Raw genomic sequence first — 20,417 nt, 5'->3', positions numbered from 1 at the left:
GGAAACAGATGAGCGGGAAATTACACTCCCATTTGACAAATGGCAGGAGGGCATCACTGGATGAGCTGCCCACCGGCAGTGAAGGAATGGACATGAACAAATCGCCTCCTGCTGCTCCAATTACCAAGCACACTCATGCTATAGAAGCATTGCAGACATCCCCATAAGGGGTTGTGGGGGTAAATACTATGGGACGAGGTCAAGTGATGATGCGGTTCAGGGTAAGATCCCGTCTGAGTCCTCTCAGGTTTTGTTGTTGTTTTGTAAGCCCATCACAGGGAGCCAATACCAGAAGGGAGTTTGTGCTATTTTTTTGCTTAAAAATTAATAAATACATCAGGGTAAAATACTCTATAATATGCAGTAGCATACACCACTGCATATTATAGAGTACAAAGATGGATAGTGATATAGGAAGAAGAATGTGGTTTTTACGATTAGCTTAAATCTTACCTTTAGGGAGTTTCTAAGTTGTAAAAATATGATCGAGCTAAAGCTGTAACGGCTTTTTTGTTAGATTCAAATGCTGCACTATGTTATCTTTGACGGGCTGTTGGTAATTTATTGCCAAAGCCATTACGGTTATTAGAAATTTCGCTCAAGAAGACAAATGGCAACCCGGGCAGCTGTTGGTCCTCCATCAGCGCTGACGAGGGAAACTTGATACCATTTGCAGTTGACATTTTCACACCTAAAGCCAAGCTATGCTCGATGTGTTCCAATCCAAACTTCAATTTTAGATATGTAAATGTGAGCTTTAGTCAAGTTCGTTTTTGCTCAAATTCATGCGCTAAGATTAGATTCTCTGTTCAGGAATTTGATGGCTTGTGATTCTGGAAAATATAAAAAACAAATCTAGCTTTTTGACCTGCATTTGCTAAAACTTCCTATTTTTTTCCAAATCAGTTCCCTTATAAGAGGCAGAATTGATGGTCAAAAGTAAAACAAAAACTTTAGAGATGGAGATTTAAAGAGACAGATAAACAATATGTTGATTTCTTCACATTTCATGTCACAAAGCCACATCAAGATGAGTTTAAATAAAAGCAATTTCTTCTTAAGACGGAAAGCTTAGAAGAAGGGAGGAGATGAGGGAGGAAATTTGAGACAAAGGTGGTACGTGCCAAGGTGCTTTTTCAAATTTAACATTTCTGGAAGCCATGAGTCATATTTCACTCAGTGGCCCATGAAAGAATGACAAATGATTCTAGCAGTTTCCCTACAATTGAATGTGAAAGGTGAAATAGCCATCAGTGAAAGTGTTGGTCTCACAAAAACACATTGTCCTGTGAGACGAAACGTCAGCCTGAAACTAATGTTGGGAGAAAACTTTTTTGGATGGTGTGAAAAAGTACAAAGCATGTGATTTTTTTCTCATTAGTCAAGATGTCATGTCTTAAACTGAAAGTCACTGGAAATCTGATAGGTAGGTGTTGATATACCAACAAACGACAACATTTCTCTTTGCATTTGGACAACACTCATTCTAGTTTTCTTAGTGGCATAAATCCTCAGTCCAGCTGCTTCATAGTGTTTTTTCATGTTTTAAGATTTTGCTTCATTAACCTTAAGATTGGATTTTTCTTTTCATGGAGTTGTCTTTTTTATTAACTTCTTTAAGTTCCTTTGTTTCATGATCTGTCCTGTTCACTTACTGGAGAAAAAGACATTTTTAGCAGGAAACAACTTCAAGACTACATAAAACAATGGTAAATGGCGTATACTTTTTAATGCTTTACTGCCAGTGAACTGCCCCTCAGTGGATATTTTCTCTTTTAACCATAGAGATGGTTGTGGGTGAAAATCCCTATAGATCAGCAGTTTCTGAAATACTTAGACTAGCCCGTCTGGTACCAACTACCAGGCCACATTCAAAGTCCCTTCAATCGCCTTTCTTCATTCTGATGCTCGGTTTGAACTGCAGCAGATCGTCTTGACCATGTCTATATGCCTAAATGCACTGAGTTTTCGCCGTGTAATTGGCTGATTAGAAATTTGCGTTAATGAGCAGTTGGACAGATGTGCCCAATGAAGTAGCCGGTGAGTGTATTTTTTCATTGTGGGCTGATTCTATTATTTTGTGTGGATAAAATGGACCACTGAAAATGAATCATTTTAAACAGGATATTGAGACGCTCATGCACACAAGCACGAAGCGATCATATGCTTAGTTTTCACAGCAGAGTAAAAATCTAACGCTTCATGCCTCTGTCTACTGATGTCTGCATTCTGAATGCGATGCTTTCATTGAAGACATGCATTGGCTTAGCGAAGGTCAAGGTTCGGGCAGACTGAGGTTAACTGTTCCCTGACAGCCCAGACGAGAAAGTGATGTGCACAGTGGGAGGTCACTGAGTGTCAGTCTGCCAGCTAACACGGGCTTCCAATGAGCCCGGCACACTTCATTTAACTTCACAGGGCATTCACTTCCTGTGTGTTTCACACACACGAACCGGGGCTGATGCTCCCCAACCCCTCCTTTATGGCCTTGCAAGACTCCCTTTCTCCAGTTGCCTTCCTTGGAAGCTACAGTTAAGTCATTCTGCCTCATTAGTGTAATTGAGACAGGTCCTCTGGAGACTAAAGAGCTGCTGAATTGCTACCCACTAGCACTTTAAAAGACCACTTAATCAAAACCTTCTGTATGTTCGTTTTACTCCCTTTCTATCTAATCACTCCCAGATTCTTTCTTGTCATACTTTTTGATCACTTCTTTTTCTTCCCTCTTGCTTTTCAACTTGTGAAACAGAGGTGTCTGTAAATGGGGCAGAGAGGAAATGATTTGAGAGGGATTTCATCACCACAGTCTTTTGGTCAGAGGTAGTCTGAGCGGGTGACAGTGGAGAAAGAAATGCTGATGTACAGATGTGAAGGAGCGGGGGAGGAGGGGAAATTCTATCACCTCAGCAATTCGGAGGCCAGGATGCCCCGAGCTGACAAAGGCGCCCAGATTGCGGCCAGAGGTTGTCTCCACGAGGTGATGCATGATGTCGAAAGTCAGATTTAGCAATAATGCTGAGTCAGGTGAAACCCAGACTGAAGCTGGAGCTGAGGCTTCAGCGTGGCCCACAGAGTCTATGACTTAAACACAAATTACTGCACCTTTCTCCTTTGGTTTAGATATATGGGTTGGTGTGTTGTTGTGAGGCTGAGCTTTTTAGTTACACACAAACACAAATCAAAACATTGCTGACAAGCAGAAAATAGCTTCAGGATGGATTGGTGCTCCGCATTGTATTTTTTGGAATGTACTTACATGGCTGTGGTAGGACAAAAGTGAGACGCCATTTATCTGCACCAATGAAACACAGCAACCACGATGAGGCAAATTTAACAATCTGCATAAAGGAGCAGAGAAAAGGGCGAGTGTGCCACCAGGGAGACCTCCCTCTTTAATCATGCCCTATTTCTGTCTCCACATATCTACCTCCACTCTTTTTTAACCACAACTCACTCTTTATTTTCATTTTTCTTATTTCCCCAGCCCCACTTATCCACCTTCCTCCCTGCTCTTTTTCCTTATCAGTGACAGGCTGGAAACAGAAGCAAGATAAGGCAACGGCGAGGCCAGTACCAGGTTTGGTGGTTGAACACCCAGCAGGATTAGTGATTGACATGTCTGTCTGTTAACAATGGCAAACATGCAGCTCAAACGGGTAAATTAGAACACAAACATTAAGACAAACAGGTTCTCATAAGGCATCACAGGAATTAGTAGGTGCGTAGATCTGGGTTTGTAATGTTGGTCGCCTGAGGTGCTACAGGACAAATGACTAAAACAGATCAGCATATCATGCCTTAATCCATTTCTGTCAGTCAGATTTTAGATAGATGTGCGAACCACAATTACAATAAAAAAACACCTCTAATTGGAGAATCATGTACCACCAATGTCTTTGTATTCCATGTCTGAGCCGGCATCTGGCTCAACACTGTACAGCTGGTTGGCTCCAATACTCTTGTTGCACCAGTAGTGTTAGGGATGGTTATCGTTTTGAGTTTTATCCGGTACCGGTGACAATCTGTTACTTTAGAAAGGGTGCTGGTACTAATATGGTGCTGGAACCAGTACTTTTTATCGTTTTTAACCTTGATCATTAACGTAAAGCATGCAAACTATTCCTCAACAATGTGAGGAAGCTGCACCCCAGGTTTCTGCAGAGCCTGAATGTGCCTGAGCTGTTTCTTTGTCTATGTCCGTCTCCGTTATCCTCGCCCGCACCATGTGGCTGATAAATTATTATTATATTAAGGCTATTGATGCTCGATGCTTTGATATAATGGGATTTTTGTATTTTGTCAATATATAAAAACTCATCTTTTCTATTTGCGACCCAGTCTTTGAAAGTGCACACCCCAACCACTTTATCACTGCCCCACTGCTCTGCGTCGTGCTCGTGTGTGGGTGACGGGTTTCATCCGAACAGATACCAGACGTCAGTTCTGATCTGTGGCAGACCTTGCAGCCCTTTATTTTGTCTTGCAGACAACACGGAGGGAACTGATCAAAGGCAGACAGTCGAGTCAACACAACAAAAGATCAACACGACAAATAGCCACAGCAGCGACGCCCTCTGTTTGACTCCCACAGTTTGATTCCCAAAATGGCGGCCTACTGCCGTCACATGCAAGGGGTCCATTTGCACACAGTGGTTTCCATGGATACAAAATGCTGCTCAAGGGTGACTTCTGGTTCCTGTATTACTTTGACACTTGTGCAGATCTGAACCTCTAAAATATTGTACATGTCTGTGTTATAACAACGTGAGTAAAAAACCTATCCAGTCAAATTTATTTTATCCACAAATACTATAACTCTCAGAGCCCCACCCCATCACATTTGGTGTCATTGAAAAGCCCTAAATGTCATCATTAGATACCAGGAGGAGTTGGTTCAGTAGTATGCAGTGGTTTGGAGGTATTCAGGTTTAGAAATCTCCTCTACAGAGAAAAAATTAACATTGCTGTTAGTCAGGATGATATTGGTGATACTATGCTGGACTTATAGAGTTTTTGAGGAAAAACATCCACCAGTGTTGATTGGAAATCTCATTATTGGCACAGTTGTCATTGGAAAATCAACTAACTTTAGAAATGTGATAATGATTAGAGATTTGGTGTTCAATACAAACTGGGTAAGCGTTAGCAAAAATATGTCACTAATGGCTGTTTATTCTGTCTGCCCTAATATTATCAAGTTCCATTGGCTTTCCTCAGAAAGAAAAATAGTCAATGTTTCTTTTATTTGTTCAACACATCAAACTGTATTTGCTAAAAAAGTGGCTCATTTTATAAGCAGCTTCAGGTAAATTGTTATTGAGGAAAGTTATTTAAGGCTCTTTCCTATAGTTATTGTGATGATTATATTTTGTGGAAATTATGCTTTGAAACAATCTTATTTATTTGCAAACTACAGTGAAACATTTGAACCATATGCATCTTCTGTTAAATGTTTAAGAAAAGTTTATTTCTAAATCCTTACCTCTAAAAACAAAACAAAAAAACACCAGTCCAAAGGCCTCATTTTTCCAAATCCCACAACAGACAGACAACTATTTACCCATTTATGTCTCTTTAAGTGGAATCTAAATCCAGAGAATGGCCACTACTTATCCAGTTCTTGTGGCGTTACCTGAAATTAAAGGATGTTAAGATCAGACTACGATGTGAAGTATGACAATATTTCAAGCACCCCTTATCTGTTCCTTAAACCAACATACCTACACACTCAAAAGTGAAAAAACAAAGCAGCTTTTTTACCCTGAAGAGTCGTCTTTCTGTTCTGCAAAAGCATTTGTTTTGTCTTGCAGACGGGCCCTGCTGGCTCAGTTAACTATCGATCAAATTTGTGAAACCAAATGTAAATAATTAACAAAAGTAGAGATAGCATCTGGAGTCTTGCAAACAACTTCAATACAGAGCCCTCTGTGTGTGGGTGTGTGTGTGTGCGTGTGTGTGTATGTGTGTGTGTGATCAATAGGGCAGCGGCAGCGAGCCCAGAAGCCAGCAGGAGGACCTTTGAGTGGTCACAGAAATGAGGAAAAGAACATTTTTATCAGACGTCGTCAGATGTGTCAGCAAAAGAAGAAAAAAAAAAGAAACAGATTGTGGCTGTTTTGCTGCAGATACACAAGTATGTAGAAACACCAAAACTATCGCTCTTTGACACTCACAGATAATCCCCTAAAATGCAGTGTGTTAACATCTGAAATACTGGTGCTGCAAGAAAGATGACGCTGGAATTTGGAACTTTCCTTTTCCTTGCCCCAGCTGTGGGGAAGTGATGCCCAGTCATGTCCAGTTAAGTAAAGTTAGATTTGTGTCAAGAGTGAAAAACACATGCTTCCTGTCTGGGGACTGAACCCCATTCTTGTGGTGGTAGTGGAGGCGTTAAAGGGGACTCCAGCGAACCCGATTTGAATATGAAAGCCCCTTCGTGATCCACATTAAGGGCAGTGATGCTGTGTCTCCATCTTTAAATACCTCGAGCACGTGTGTGTCTGTGTTTTTGCGTGTGTGCACGGCAGATTGTCTGTGCAGTCATCAGCCACTGCATTATTCCAAGGTACTTTGTACAGTGCATTAATCACAGGAACCCTTGAGCGCTTCCCCGGGTCCAAATATTCCGACCTTGAGGTTACAAGAAAGACATTAGTCCTGAGCCATTCAAAGTATTGGAGACAGGGAGGGGAGCAGAGGGAGGAGGCGGAAAGGCTTTCAAGGTAATGAAATTCTGCTATAATTTAAAGGAAAAGACTTGTGGGGACAAGTCTGGGCCAGAGTAAGAAGAGAAAAAATTAAATTGGATTTTTTCTCCCTTTATTTTAAATTAGGCTTAAGTGCATGTGGGGGGTAGTTTTTCTTTCTCCCTTTTTTTTCTAACAAAAGCATGATAACAGCATTAACGTTGAGAATGAATCGAATCATTTCCAAACCAATTAACCTTTGACAGAATGGATGAGTGGACAGGAATGAGAATGGCGCGTAGTGGAGGGGAGAGGTGCGCTCCAGAGAGATGGCGGCACAGACAGAAGCAGGGGGGCCCTTAACGCTTTTGGGGGGGGTGACTCATAGATAAAAACACAGACGCTATTCAGACCAACAGAACTTTTAGCAGTTGATGTGAACCCTCTGGTTGAAAGCTTACTTTAGCTGTCTCGTATCTGATAGAAGGGCTGCTTTAACCCCACTCATTATCTATCTCTGCTCTTCCTCCTATCTTTTTGCCGCTCTGCTCTTACTGGCTGCAGCTGCAGCTGGTCCATTAAGTTAATTAAAGGTTTCATTTCAAGCAGGAGCACACTAACAAATACAAGTGCCAATCAATAGATCTCCAGCTTATTTTGTAGGAGGGAAGGGTGACAGCTCTGGTGCGGCAATGAGGGACATGATTTGCAGTTCTGGCAGGCGCCCTGGGTCCCTCTCCGTCTCGTCCTCTGTCTTAGTCTAATTTCACAGCCACTCTAGCCATCACATATCTCCTTCTCCCACATCATTTTAATGTCATTTATTAATTGTCTCCTTCTTTCACCCCCCCCCTCCCTGCTATTCATAGCTTTCCCCATCTGTCTACAAGGAGTCACGGTCTTGTGTTTCCCTGCGAGACGGTGGATGCATTTGTCTTACGCGCCATCTGCACAGGAAGGACAGTTGTGTTGGATCAACAGGGTGACTGCTGAAACCATGCAAGCTGGGTGATGTGAAAGCAAATGGTGGAAAAGAAGAGAAAGGTCTGAAGACGAAAATCAAAGGATGCTTAGTCGCAGGGCCTTTACGTCCGATTTGATGTGAGTTTGCTGGAAGTTTCTGACAGGCTGTTGTTCAGGATCAAGAATAGAATCACCAGCATCACTTTGTTGAGCATCCATAATGCACATCACATCAACGTTTGTATGATATCTGGGTTTTGATGATATTAAATATTTTCAAACATATGTTGGTCAGTCACACCAAGTATCAGTCAAGTCACCGACTATCCACAGTTGTTGTTGTTGTAGTTGTTTAATCTATTTGAATTTCTTTATTTCTCTTTGGCAGGGTCGGAGCCTTTTGTCTCCCCCCTCAGTCGTTGTTCACTGTTTTTCATGTTTTTGTTCAAGTTACTCTTTTTTATAATTCCTCCATTTCTCAAATCTGCTCAATTCCTTTTGCGATCACAGGATTGCTGGAGCCTATCCTAGTTGGTATTTTATTTAACCTTTATTTAACCTGGTAAGCGATTAAGAACATGTTCTTATTTTATGATGATAACCAGGGAAGTGGAGAAATATAAAGGTGGATAAAAGCACATCACAATACATACTTCAATTTACATTAAGAAAACCATTCAGTCAAAATAATTCTGGAAAATATACAAAGAGTAAATCAGGTTTTAGCTAAAACATGTGAAGGGTTCAGTCAGTGCATTACTTAAAAGATTTTTTGAAGGGTCAAACTTTCACATTCACTTCTAGGAACAATTTAGAGTCATCAGTTAACCTATGAAGCCTGTTTTTTGGCCTGTGGGAGGGAGTGGGAGTGCCTGGACAAAGCCCACACATGCACCAGGAGAACAAGCAAACTCTACACAGAAAGGATTCAGCTGGGATTCCAACCAGGGACTTCTTACAGTGAGGCAAGAGTGCTAAAATGCAGTCTGCCGTTTGTCATCATTAAGTTCCATTATTTAATTAACTAAATTCTGCCCTAGGGTGCTCTACCAGGTCCTGCATTTCTTCCAAACCTTTGTTTTTGTAAATTGAAAACATTAGAACGTCAATGTCATCCACTAAAATCCACTAATCTGCTGAAAACAAATCTGTTTCAACTGGCCTTCTCATTGTAACTGTGTTTTTTTTATATGAAGAAGTTTCATTATGATTTTGGAATCTGTGATCCTTTGTACACAATGTATTTGAAATCATATATGTGTGAGTGCATGGCTTGAAAGATGCTTCAAATTCAATATATTATTAAATATAACATTTTGAAATCCACTTTAATAAAACAAAACTTAAAAATGACTTAAATAAGGATAAGATACTGAAGTTGTTTTATTTTCTATACCCCTCGATTTGTTTTATCCAGACTATCCAGATTTTGGGCTTGCTGGGCTGCATGGTGGGGTAGTGGGTAGCACTAAAGAAGCATCACTAACAACCCCTGGTTCAAATCCCTGCCCGTGTGGGGGGGTTTTCTGTGGGCACTCCAGCTTCCTCCCCCAGTCCAAAAGCTGGCTTCTTAGGGGTTTTCACATGTCTACATTTTAAAGTTGTGACTGAGTGTGTGTGCTTTCTGTCTCTGTGATGATGGGGTGACCCTACCCACGCTCAACATTAGCTGGGAAGCCTTAAGGACCCCCCCTAAACAGAAATGAAAGGAATGTGAAAATGAATGAATGATTTGGTGCTTGGGAACTATTATGAGCGGCCAGATCACAGACGGCAGGTAAACCAAACAATACAATTTGGAGATATTGAGGTCAAATTCGGAGATGTTTTCTTCTTAACTTTTGTTTTGTTGAAGAAGGTCTCTCCTTTAAAAGCTTTTTGAGGAGATTCCCACTCATTCAACTTTTACTGTGTTTTGAAAAAGCTGCTCAAATGAACAGCAAAAAGTCTTGTCCTTGAAAAATTTAGTAGCCTTGAAGAACCAAAAGTGTCCTTTACAAACTGGAGTCATGAACCACCGTCATCAACAGGTGAGCTTATTTTTGTGTTTGGCCAGGGGTGCGACTTAAATGTGATTGCTTAGGGCACTGTAGGTGTGTGTATTTGCTATTGACACCAACACAGAAGGAGAAGCGCCACTCAGTCTTACGCCAGACTTGGCGGAATTGTTCCAGAACAACACTGAGGATAAAAAATTAAACGGATTTAGTGTTTTGAAGTTATCTGAAGATTTTAGTTGACTAGTTCTTTATGCCATGATTATCTGAGTTTCTTGAAGCTAAATTAGCATCAATGTGTTATGGAAGCGTGCATATATTCAGTTTATTATTGTATTCATTCCAAATTTATATATGACTTTTTCTTCTTTATTATGCGTTTTTTTTAGCTGCTGGGATGTATTGGCCTACTCCGGAGCAACTTGTTGTCCAAAAAAAAAAAAAAAACACTGTAGATAGATTGAGCAGTTGTGACAACATGGCCAACATGTTAACGTTTAATGCAGGTGAGCTGATGTTTGTGATGGTCCAACTTTATTAGAGGCAGAAATTTTCATATCGTTTTTTGACTGAATGATTTTGGCTCCGGTTCCAAAGTTGTGGCGACATTATTGCCCATTCCTGATGTCATAAAATTTCCACTTTTTAATTTTGTGATCTGTGAAATGTCACGACTTAAACCTCTCATTTACAACCTATAATGACTCTGTGTTGACATTTTCTGGTTTTCTGTCATCCACATAAATGCAAATAAAAAAATCCCTTTAGTGGTTGCACTCCTGAGGCTGAAGAACAAAAAAAAACCTCTAAAAACACTTTTCTGCAGCTGTTGCCAGGGCAAAAACATAAAAACAAATTAAATTTAAATGGCTGCAATAAGACGGCTCGCAGAAGTGAGCAGCTTTGCATGGATTCCCAAAGCAAATCATCTTGAAAGTAAAATCTTCCCCTGTGACACTTCATTCTCCCTCAAAATCCATTATTTGCTATTGTCTCATGTCACAGCAAGGGTGAAAGGCCTGCAGTCTGAACAACCATCATCAGCCTCATGAGGCGTTTGTCTGTTAGGAGAAATGTCTGAGGGCAGCAGGCGGTGGAGATCAAGTTCTGTAGATAGGCTCCCTCCACTGGATACTTCCATTCCTGAAGTCCCCCTCATTCCTGCAGCCTGGAAGTGGTGCAGCTCATCTGGTTTCGTCCCATCAGTAATTCAGCAATTCTCGCCCTCCGGGGAAGCAGCATGTCTTGATAGTTAGCCACTGCTGTTGTCGAAGAGGATCTTTTTTCCACCCATCTCCTTTCTTTTCTCATCTCTTTATTCAGCAAGAGGGCCTGCTGTTTTTTTTCCTACTCCTCTAATCTAAACTTTCTCTTCTCTTCTCCCCTCTGTGAAAGCCCAAGGGGGCTTGTTCATATTCTCTCCTTTTATTGTGGTTCATCGTTTTTCTTTCGACACAGAAGTCTACCCCGAGAGTATCCAGTTTTCTGCCAGCCAGTTGAGAACGCATGGTTAACCCCATTTTATTCCCTCTATTCACCAGAGTTTTCCCCAAAACTCTGGTGTCCGCGGTGGAAGAGAAGATCAACGTTTTCTAGTAAAACAAACTGCTATATTCAATTTCATAACAAATCCTAACAAAAGCTGCCATTGGAAAGTCAGAGTCAGTCATTTCCAATAAAACAAGGTGTTAAATCTTTTATAAAGGTTTTGATTGATGTTCACCTTTTCTTCAAAAGCTCCAACACAAAAGATTTAATGTTTTAGATTTTCTTTTTTTCTGGAAACCCCAAAAGGATTTTAGGAGTTTTTTTTTTAAACTGAAACGCTCACTCTGAATAAGTTAAGCAGAAAGAATTGCATTGTTCTTAGAAGGGTTACTTGCTTAAGGCTTCTATACTCTGAATAGAACTTCAAATGTTATTGTGGCAGAGAGATTCACAGAGCTGTTGTGAAAATCGTATTTTTCAGCATTTTCTATGACTTGTGACATCAATGATTCATGTAAAACTATTTTATAAATCTGCTTTGTACAATCTCAAAACAAAATTTCACTGTAAATCATGATTTTTTTTAAATTTTTTAAAAAGGACAGAAATTCGGTACATCATTCATGAAGCTTTTTGAACTTTTCCTTCATATTTTTATTCCATTAACAAATGTTTTTTTTGTCTTAGAATTAGCATTTCATTTTGACATTTAGTCCCATTTTCAACATTTTTCCTTTTTTGGAACCCCATGGGTCAATTTATCACTCAATATTTACCCAAAATGCACTCTGCTAACATAAAAAATATTTTTAATCATAAAAATATATATTTTTAACACAAATCCAGAGTAATATTGCGGTAAAACACACTACAAAAATCTTTTTTAAAATTTGCATTATCTATAGAGAATGTTTTGTTTTAAATGTTATACAAAATAAATGTAAACATACATTTAATTTAAACAAAGTGTCTTTATTTAGTTTTTATTTTTTATTTTTGGCTAAATCTAAGAGACAGTAAAAAACAAATCTTTGTTCATACCACCATACTGTTTCCTTTTTCAAACATTTACTTCTAAATTTGCAAAAATCTGTGGAACCGAGAAAAAAAACTAAATGTATGCTTTTTTTGCCAACGTTTTGACAAACGGAACGTTCTCATAATTCCTGTAACTCTTTTCTAAAAACACAATTTCTAGGTATCATGTTTTTTCAATTAGTTGGCAGAAATTCTTTGCTTAATTAAACACTTTCTGTTCAATCTAGAATATTTTTTTTTAAAAGGGCTGTTTTTGGACTGTACTTTTCTGAGAGAACCAAACCTTTGTAATAAATACTTGCAAAAGAACATTTTTTTAATTATAATTTTTGTTGTCATATTTGTTAGCATATTATTAGATTTTTAGATTAGATCTGTCTTTTCAATTATTCTGACATGATTTTGTGTGGCTTGTGAATTAATGCTTTATAAAGAAGATCTGGTCAGTGCTACCTTGTTGAGCTTTTAAGGGCTCTTCATCAGCCCAAAACTGAGGACAACAAGTGGATGAACTCTAAGGAGAGGACAAGCACAACCAGCCAGGAGTAGTGGTTGGTAGTGATAAAACTTGAAGAAGTGCCTGGACTGATGGACAGCAGTGAGGCACTGAGCTTGGCTTCACTGGAACGACACCTGAATACAGGATCAGAAACGGCTGAGATGTACAACACCAAAGAGGATTCCATGTAAACAAAAGAGGACAGACCGAGGCGGTGCCGGGTACCAGCAGTCAGGGCGTTCACAAAGAGTCAGAACTGTGTTTGGACACATTTTTGCAGAGTTCGGCCCAAAGGATCTAAAGGGGAAGAAGTGGTTTTAACCTAAACGTCAAAGTAAAGGACAAAATTCAACCAAGTCTTATGCCGTTTTCACAGCTGCCCTTATAGGTGGATACAGGCCGTTTGCCCGGTCGTGACCACTCAATGAACCCAAAGGACAAAACTGTTAATGCACATTTTTCTCCATCGGCATGCTGCGAGCAACAGGTCGTAGTAAATACTTACTGTAAGAGTGAGTAAGGCGTGTCGTGTGAAATAGTCTTTTTTTTTTAACCCTTTGAACCCTGACACTGCCCATTGGTGCTGTTCAAGCTGATAGTAAAGCTGGAAGACGCAGACGAGCTACTCTAGAAAGTTTTAGGAGTAATTCAGTATTCCCACCATTTTCGTGGGGGTTAGGAACCGGAGACAAATGCGCAAAATCCGCAGATACAAAGAACCACCCCCCACCCCCACCCGCATCAGAAGAATGTTCCTCACTGATCCTTACTCATCAAAAAACCTTCTGAAACATTAATAATAATAATAATTGAGACTTTATTGATCCCACAACGGGGAAATTCTTCTCCGCATTTTGACCCATCCCCTGGGGGAGCGGTGAGCTGCTGCCTAACCGCGCTCGGGAGGCAGTAGCGTTAAGGGCCTTGCCTAACGGCCCTCACTGAGTGATGTTCATTGCACGCCATTGATATGGTAATTGACCCAGAACCATTGTTTATCACCCTCTGGGAATCGACCCCTGGATTCCTGCATTGTGGCCTCTCACCTTACCAACCGAGCTACCCAGCCGCTAAGTCATTAAAGACGTTTTTTTAATCACCTGGATGATAATTATTCAACACTATTATCTTTTCAGTGTATCAGGATATTTTCCGTCCACTACTGAGTCAGCGGATGCCATTTCTCCATGCAAGGGGAACACTGTAACTGTAATCTCTGTTAAGGAGAGTGAATTAGGTCCTGCCTAGAACGTCCTGCTGCTGTCCGGCTCTACAAACTGACTGGGACCTTTCTGTGCGGAAAGTTTGCGTGTTCTCTTCGTGCATGAGTGGGTTTGATCTGGCCTCCTCCTACAGTCCAAAAACATTCTTCATAGGTTAACTAGGGACTCTAGTTGGCCCTGGTGTGCATGTGTGAGTTGTCTAGGGTATATCCGCTTTGCGCAACAGTAGATGGGACAGGCTCCAGCAACCCTGTGATCCCAAAAGGGATTCAGAAAATGGATAAAAAAATAGATTAATTATCTTTTTTTTCCTCCTTCACTTCAGCACTGTTCATGTCTTGCAGCTGTTTCAATAAGGTAATTTCCTTAGTGAGAGACAAATAACGGTGTTCTTTTTCTTATTAAGCTTCCAGACATTTGGTATGAAATCTTTTCTTGGAGGGGTGAATGACTTCCCTTATAAGTGATTGGAAGACAGTTTCCATGCATTTGTACATAAATAAAACTGAAGCATCTAAGTTTACTTTTTGATCTAATGTTACATTTGTGAATAGCTGCACAGCTTTAACTCATTTCTACACTCGCTTCATTTAATCTAACTGTATAATAAAGAAATTATCAGCAGGATGGCGTGATGCAAAAATGTATGGAAATGGGAAACATGAAATAATGAAAGAGAAGAAATTACCACAGTATTTGCAATGACAAAATCTCTCTTTCATCCCACTCCTCTCCTCTTGCTCTGCTCTGGTTATTTCCCCTCTATCTTTCACTTGCATCCAGTGTTGCATTTCTCATGCACCCTCATCCCCAGTCACCCTTACTACCTCATTTCTCCAGTCCTCCCTCCTCTGCAACTCTCACTCTGTGCGTAATTCAATCATCCCAAGGAGATGGATATCCGTCCCCCAGGAACGCTTACGCTCTCCATTTCCTAAAGCGCTTGATCAGATTAATTGATCGTCCCCCCCCCCACGCACACACACACACATCTCTGAGCCCCAAATGCCGACCAAAGCTTGCATGGTGGCGGAGGGTTTGCGGAAATCAGGTTTGCATTGATATTTTTGAAAATGGCCTTTTCCTTTTGCTCTCTGACGGGCTCCATAAAAGGACAAAGGGGAATAGAAACAGCATTTGAGTGCAGAGGAATGGGGGCGACATGAACGGGTGAATGTCAGTGGAAACAGACGAGGGACAAAAACGACAACCTGGAGCACAGAAGTCACAGGGTAGAAAAATATATCAGGGAGCATGATAAAGCAGATGGGTAATGAATGAAATGAAATTAAAAAAATCAGATAAGGAGAAGTGTAGTGCGCATGTGTGTGTAGATGGTGAAGGTCTTCCTATGGTTGCAACCCTGCAGAGCACAGCAGAGGGTAAAGAGGCTCGACTTAAACCAAGCCTCACAGGGAGAGACAGGAAGACCTCAACTCATCTATTATAACTGAGAGTCAAGCGACTGTCTTGTCTCCTGATTGCTGAGTCCCTGTGGAGCCCCCCCATCTATCTTTCTCTTTTTGGCACTGGGCGCCACCAGTAGATTACAGCGTCTGTTCCGAGCCTTTGGCTTCCATGTTACGGCATGGGCCGACCACACATTAAAACATACACCCACACAAACCCAAATGTGCTGGGATAGTAACTCACTCAACTCTCTCTTATCTACCTGCTGCACATGTTCCTCATACGTGTAAAGCTTTTACCTGTTCGCCCCATTAAAGCCGAGGCTTTTTCCTCTAGAGTGCCAAATTACCTTTCAGATCCAACTTTTCTTTCTCCGGCTTGCCCTTGACATTTAGCTCACTTGGATTTCCCCCCGTACATATGGTCTCAAACGCGGATTAAAACATACATCAGCAAGCAAACAGATGTGCTTCTACTCAAACATCCTCAAGACCTGCAATTTTAGCACAAAGTTATTACAACTCCAGCCAGCTTCCAATACTTGTGCTGAAAGTAGAGTTGTGGAACAATCCATGAAAAAAACTATTTAAAAAAGTGTTGGTACTCATTTAGAGAAAGAGACTTGTCAGAATTAAAAAAAAGCTTGAAAAATGTTACTGGTTAAGAAAGAAACCATTTTACCAATGAGCAGGGCAGCGTGATTCAGAAAGGCTGAAAAATGATCATAAAAGTGAGAACAAATCTCCTTTTTGGCATTTTTTGAGGATGCAGAACGTACAATAAATTAAGAAAATTAAGCAAAAAAGTTGCATTTTTGAGTATTACTGCATTCAAATAATTGTGATCTGGGAGCAGACAAAAAAATGACATTTAAAAAAGTTGATTTGTTGCGAAGAAAATATACTGTGCGGACCTCTAGCTCCCTCCTCCACTCCATTCCGGTGCATCCACTTGTAGACAAAAAGATCCATGTATGTCTTAGTTTTCCTCGTCTGAGCTGATATCATGCTCAAAAGGGTTCGGCTGGATGGCTCTGATATTGGTCGCCATTTTTGTTGCATTGGAAATGTTAGGATGGGGGTCTGAAGGGCTGTAAACCACTGGGAGAGCGTATGAACAGAGAGCTCTCAGTATTGGGGAGGGGGCAGGTTGATTTGCACCAACTCAGAGGCAAATATTTAATGACCTCCTGCCGCACTATGTAAACGACACTGGTTTTTGGGATTTTTGGTAAAAACAACATAACTGTCATAATCATCAAAAGACCACTGGGGATGCTTTTAAAATAGATCAAAAGATGATTGGAGTAGGTCTTTAACTCATTTTGTTGGTGTACAAACACTTGTTTCATGGAACAATTATAAGCTTGGGCACTTAATGATTGTTTTGATTGTTGGCAAATCTATGAAAAAATGTAGTTGTAGCAATAATTTTTAATTTCATCAAACAACATAAGAATGAAGAATGCAGAAAAAATGATTGCTGGTTAGGATTTTTTAAACAAAGCTTTTTTATTTAGCTGATCCAACAGTTTGCGTTTTAGTTTTGACATCGTCATTGATGTTTACCAATTTAGTCTGTTGACTGGCTGACAGAAAATTTTCAAAAAAACACAATGTTTACTACATGTATTTTTAACAGTCACATGTAAAAATTAGTCTGTAAATAAAAAAGCATTTGTTGTAAATATTTGATTGCTTTGACATTTATAAATAACTCAAAATGTATTAAGGCTGATGAGTCGTCTTCACCTGTTTCATTTCAAATAATAAATAAAAAGTACAATATCCACTGACTGTAGACTTTTCCATGTTTCTGTGCTTCTGCCTTGCTTTACTGTTCCCAAACTATGTGTAAAAATATTTGACCAGATGTTAAAAATATACAAATAAAACAAAGTATGATGCAGCTTATAGAGGACAGAAACATATGCTGTACTTCTTGTTGATTGAACCATGTAATTGCAAATGAACGGAAAATGACTATCTACACAAAAACGATATTGATTGAACAGACTTTGTTTAGCTAAACATGAAGCCCGCTTGTCTTTTTCATGGTCATTTTCATGAATGAGCTGCAGTTTTTCAATTCTGTGCCAAAGAAAATGTAAGGCTTAACAGAAAAAATAAAAACGCCTGAACACAGATTCCTTTCCAGACATATACGCATACACTGTATACTTGAGTACCTGGGTCCCAAACTAAATCAACACATAATTTAGACTCTGTCTCTTTTTTTACTTTCCACGGGCATTTTATTAGCTCGGAGGCTGAGCTCTCAGACTGGGATTGATCCTGAGCTGCTGTCTTGAACCGGTGCCCCGAGGGCAGCTCTGTGCAAACACGCAGCAGCCCCTCTCCACTTACTCTAATCACAGTAGCACTTTCGGTCACAGTACACACACATGGAAGAGGACAGACTTGCAAGCACTAAGTGTTGACCATTTGTACCTGAACTGCTCTAAAAAGCACCAATTAGAAATATTCGTGAACCACTGATGCATTCATAGAGTCTTGTTAAGTGCAAAGCTACAGAACAATTTAAGTATTTTTTCTTTCCCCCCCATCTTCAAAAGACTCTGTCTATTGGAGAAATAACAAGAAACATAGCAGAAATAGTGGATTTGGCAGCACACACCACATCCTATCCACTGCATGCTTTCTCACAGTCAGCGCACAAAAGAAATCCATTATTTTCTGCAAATGCTAAAATTTATTTGAACGTTTTCCATTAATAATTCATGCAATGAGAGACACTTTCATGATGTTTTCACCTGAAGACAGGCAAAACTAACAAGTGCCCTCTCAACCACCCACCTCCCTGCCTTCCTTTGAAGTGGGAAAAAAAAGAGCACAATTTTCATGATTCATTAATCGTAGTTTACTAGAAAATAATTGTCATAAGAGTAGTTGCGATGTGTGGCATTTGTAGAGCTACAGAGTAGCCTGCAGCATATTTGTGTGTTGGAATAAAACAATACGGCCATTTAAAAAAGAAAAATAAGCATCAATTCTACACACGCTGCAGCAGGCAGGAGCCCACAGTAATGGCTCGGCGGAGTGTTAAAGCACACATTTATATATGCACACACAAATAAATACACAAATACTTCCTGCGTTTTGCTGTGAGTTCCCATAGAGTCTGTGATTGATGGGTTCTGTGACTAATACTGGGAGACTGGTGGAGGCTTCAGCTGAGCTGATCTATACTGCCTCCTAAAGGTAAACGGCAAAAGCTCTTTTCGATAGCAAGGGACTGCAAAAATAACCAAATGACACAAAAATGACAATATGTGTTGTCAGCTTTACATAGACATCTATAGGGGGACTCTCATATCTGATTGTGCGTCTTTTCTGATTAAATTTTTCTTTATAGGAGTTTTTCTAACAGGACTTTAGATTTTAGTTTTACAAATAACTTTGTCTCCAATCAGCAGTTTTGCTCTGTTACATTCATTTGTTCTTTTCATGAAGAGTGAGACAATACAATAACACATTTAATACAACAAAAGTCACATCTTCAAGACTGGAATGCAGCAACAAGAATAATTAAATGCCTATTAAATTTTTGCCCATATGTCATAGGTTAAAGATCTATTGCAATGAGAAATTTTTGCTTGACATTTTTTTCAGGCAATTTTCTTATGATGGAGGACATACTGAAGTATTTATTTATTCAAATTGTTGTGAATCAGGAGCAGACGAAAACACCCTGTCGGAAAAAGCTTGTAGATGTGACTCATGACCTACTACAGCGGCCACAAGCTCCCTCTGCTCCATTCTGATGCATCCACTTGCAGACAAATAGATCCATGAACGTCTTTGTTTTCCTGGTCTGAGCTGGAATCTGAATCAAAACTGTATGGCTGGATAGCTCCTACATAGCTCGCCATTATGGTTGCACCGGTAATGTTAGGCCGGGGTTGTGAGGGACTGTTAGCTAGCAGGAGAGAGTGTACCGGTAAACAGATGGATGATGGGAAGTCAGGGCAGGCTTACTCCACAAACAGTCCGGCCCGCAACTCAGAGAGGAATTTCTAATCAACTACTGCAACTCTGCAGAAACAATGTCCGAGAAAATGACACAGGTTTTTATATTTTACCTAAAACGGTATAATCACAAATGAAGATCACAAGATGATTGTAGTGGGACTTTAAAGGGAAACGTAGAAAAAGGGACAGTAGAAGACCTTTACCACCTGCCACCACACACACTACACTCACTATACATAAAATATTCCTCAAGTATCTTTTTAAATAACAGTTTATTTGAACAACTTTTTAGAACTTCCTGTTGGGAATTCCAAACGGATACCTTGACAAAAAGCAGTTAGCACACTTAATCATCTTTTTTCAAAAGTGTCCTCCCTGTAAATTAGTCTTCAGCTCTGTACCCCTTACCTCAGCAACACAATACAAAGAAAATTCAAAAGTGCTTTACTGTGCAGAGAAGTAAAAGGCTTGGGTACCATTTGAAAATATATTTAGATAAATAAGATGATAAACTATAAAAAAGAAAATACTGGCAAAAAATAACCACAGAAAACAAATTGATATTTAGTTAAGAAATAAATCTGTAAAAACATTAAAAACACAAAAAATTAAACATCAACAGCAACGTGACTAACTCCTAACACTGTAAGAAAAAAAACGTGGTAGGTAAGTTTCTTTTTATAAAAATAATCTAATAAAACAAATATACTTCTAACAAAGACCTATGAAGAAAGAAACCATGTTTTTGAAAACTAAATTGTCAACTGAAGCGAAAGCTTGTTTTATTATTTTTTTGGGGGGGGAAATTGTGTTGAATTTCCATTTTTAAGTATCAATATAAACAATTTAATTATTTTATGTTCTGGAACTACTTCTATAGATAGTTTAGTACCTTTCCAAAACCATGGTAAAATGCAAACTTTGATTTAAAGTTTTGATTTTCAAACTGTGAAGAAATGTCTGGGCTTGTGAGATCTTACCCTACCTGCCACTTGATGGAGTTCGGTCTTCCTCCGTAATCCAAAGCGATAGGAAGGTCTCTCCGATCGTAGTGTTTCCTAAAGGCCGTTGGCCTGTAAGCCTGCTCTTGAAAAACATCTGTTTTTGCAGGGGGCTCCACC

At 39.8% G+C, this 20,417-nt stretch overlaps 1 protein-coding gene and 1 long non-coding RNA gene across 3 annotated transcripts in view; one reads left to right on the top strand and one right to left on the bottom strand.

The window, feature by feature from the left end:
• The window catches only part of pacrg (PARK2 co-regulated), a 165,069-nt gene that overhangs the window by 120,382 nt on the left and 24,270 nt on the right, over positions 1 to 20,417 (bottom strand). For both annotated transcript variants that reach the window (XM_078940477.1, XM_004082184.4), the window contains exon 2: positions 20,282 to 20,416. In XM_078940477.1, the coding sequence (XP_078796603.1) occupies positions 20,282 to 20,416 (135 nt within the window). The remainder of the gene's footprint in view (positions 1 to 20,281; position 20,417) is intronic.
• Positions 75 to 13,406, top strand: LOC144988971 (uncharacterized). Its single transcript, XR_013653079.1, has 2 exons — positions 75 to 221; positions 7,556 to 13,406. It is a non-coding gene; the product is annotated as an uncharacterized LOC144988971 (long non-coding RNA).

This window comes from Oryzias latipes, chromosome 22, assembly GCF_053564925.1.
Source record: "Oryzias latipes strain Hd-rR chromosome 22, Olatipes_Hd-rR_3.1".
NCBI lineage: Eukaryota > Metazoa > Chordata > Actinopteri > Beloniformes > Adrianichthyidae > Oryzias > Oryzias latipes.
This window is presented reverse-complemented; position numbering and strand designations above follow the sequence as displayed.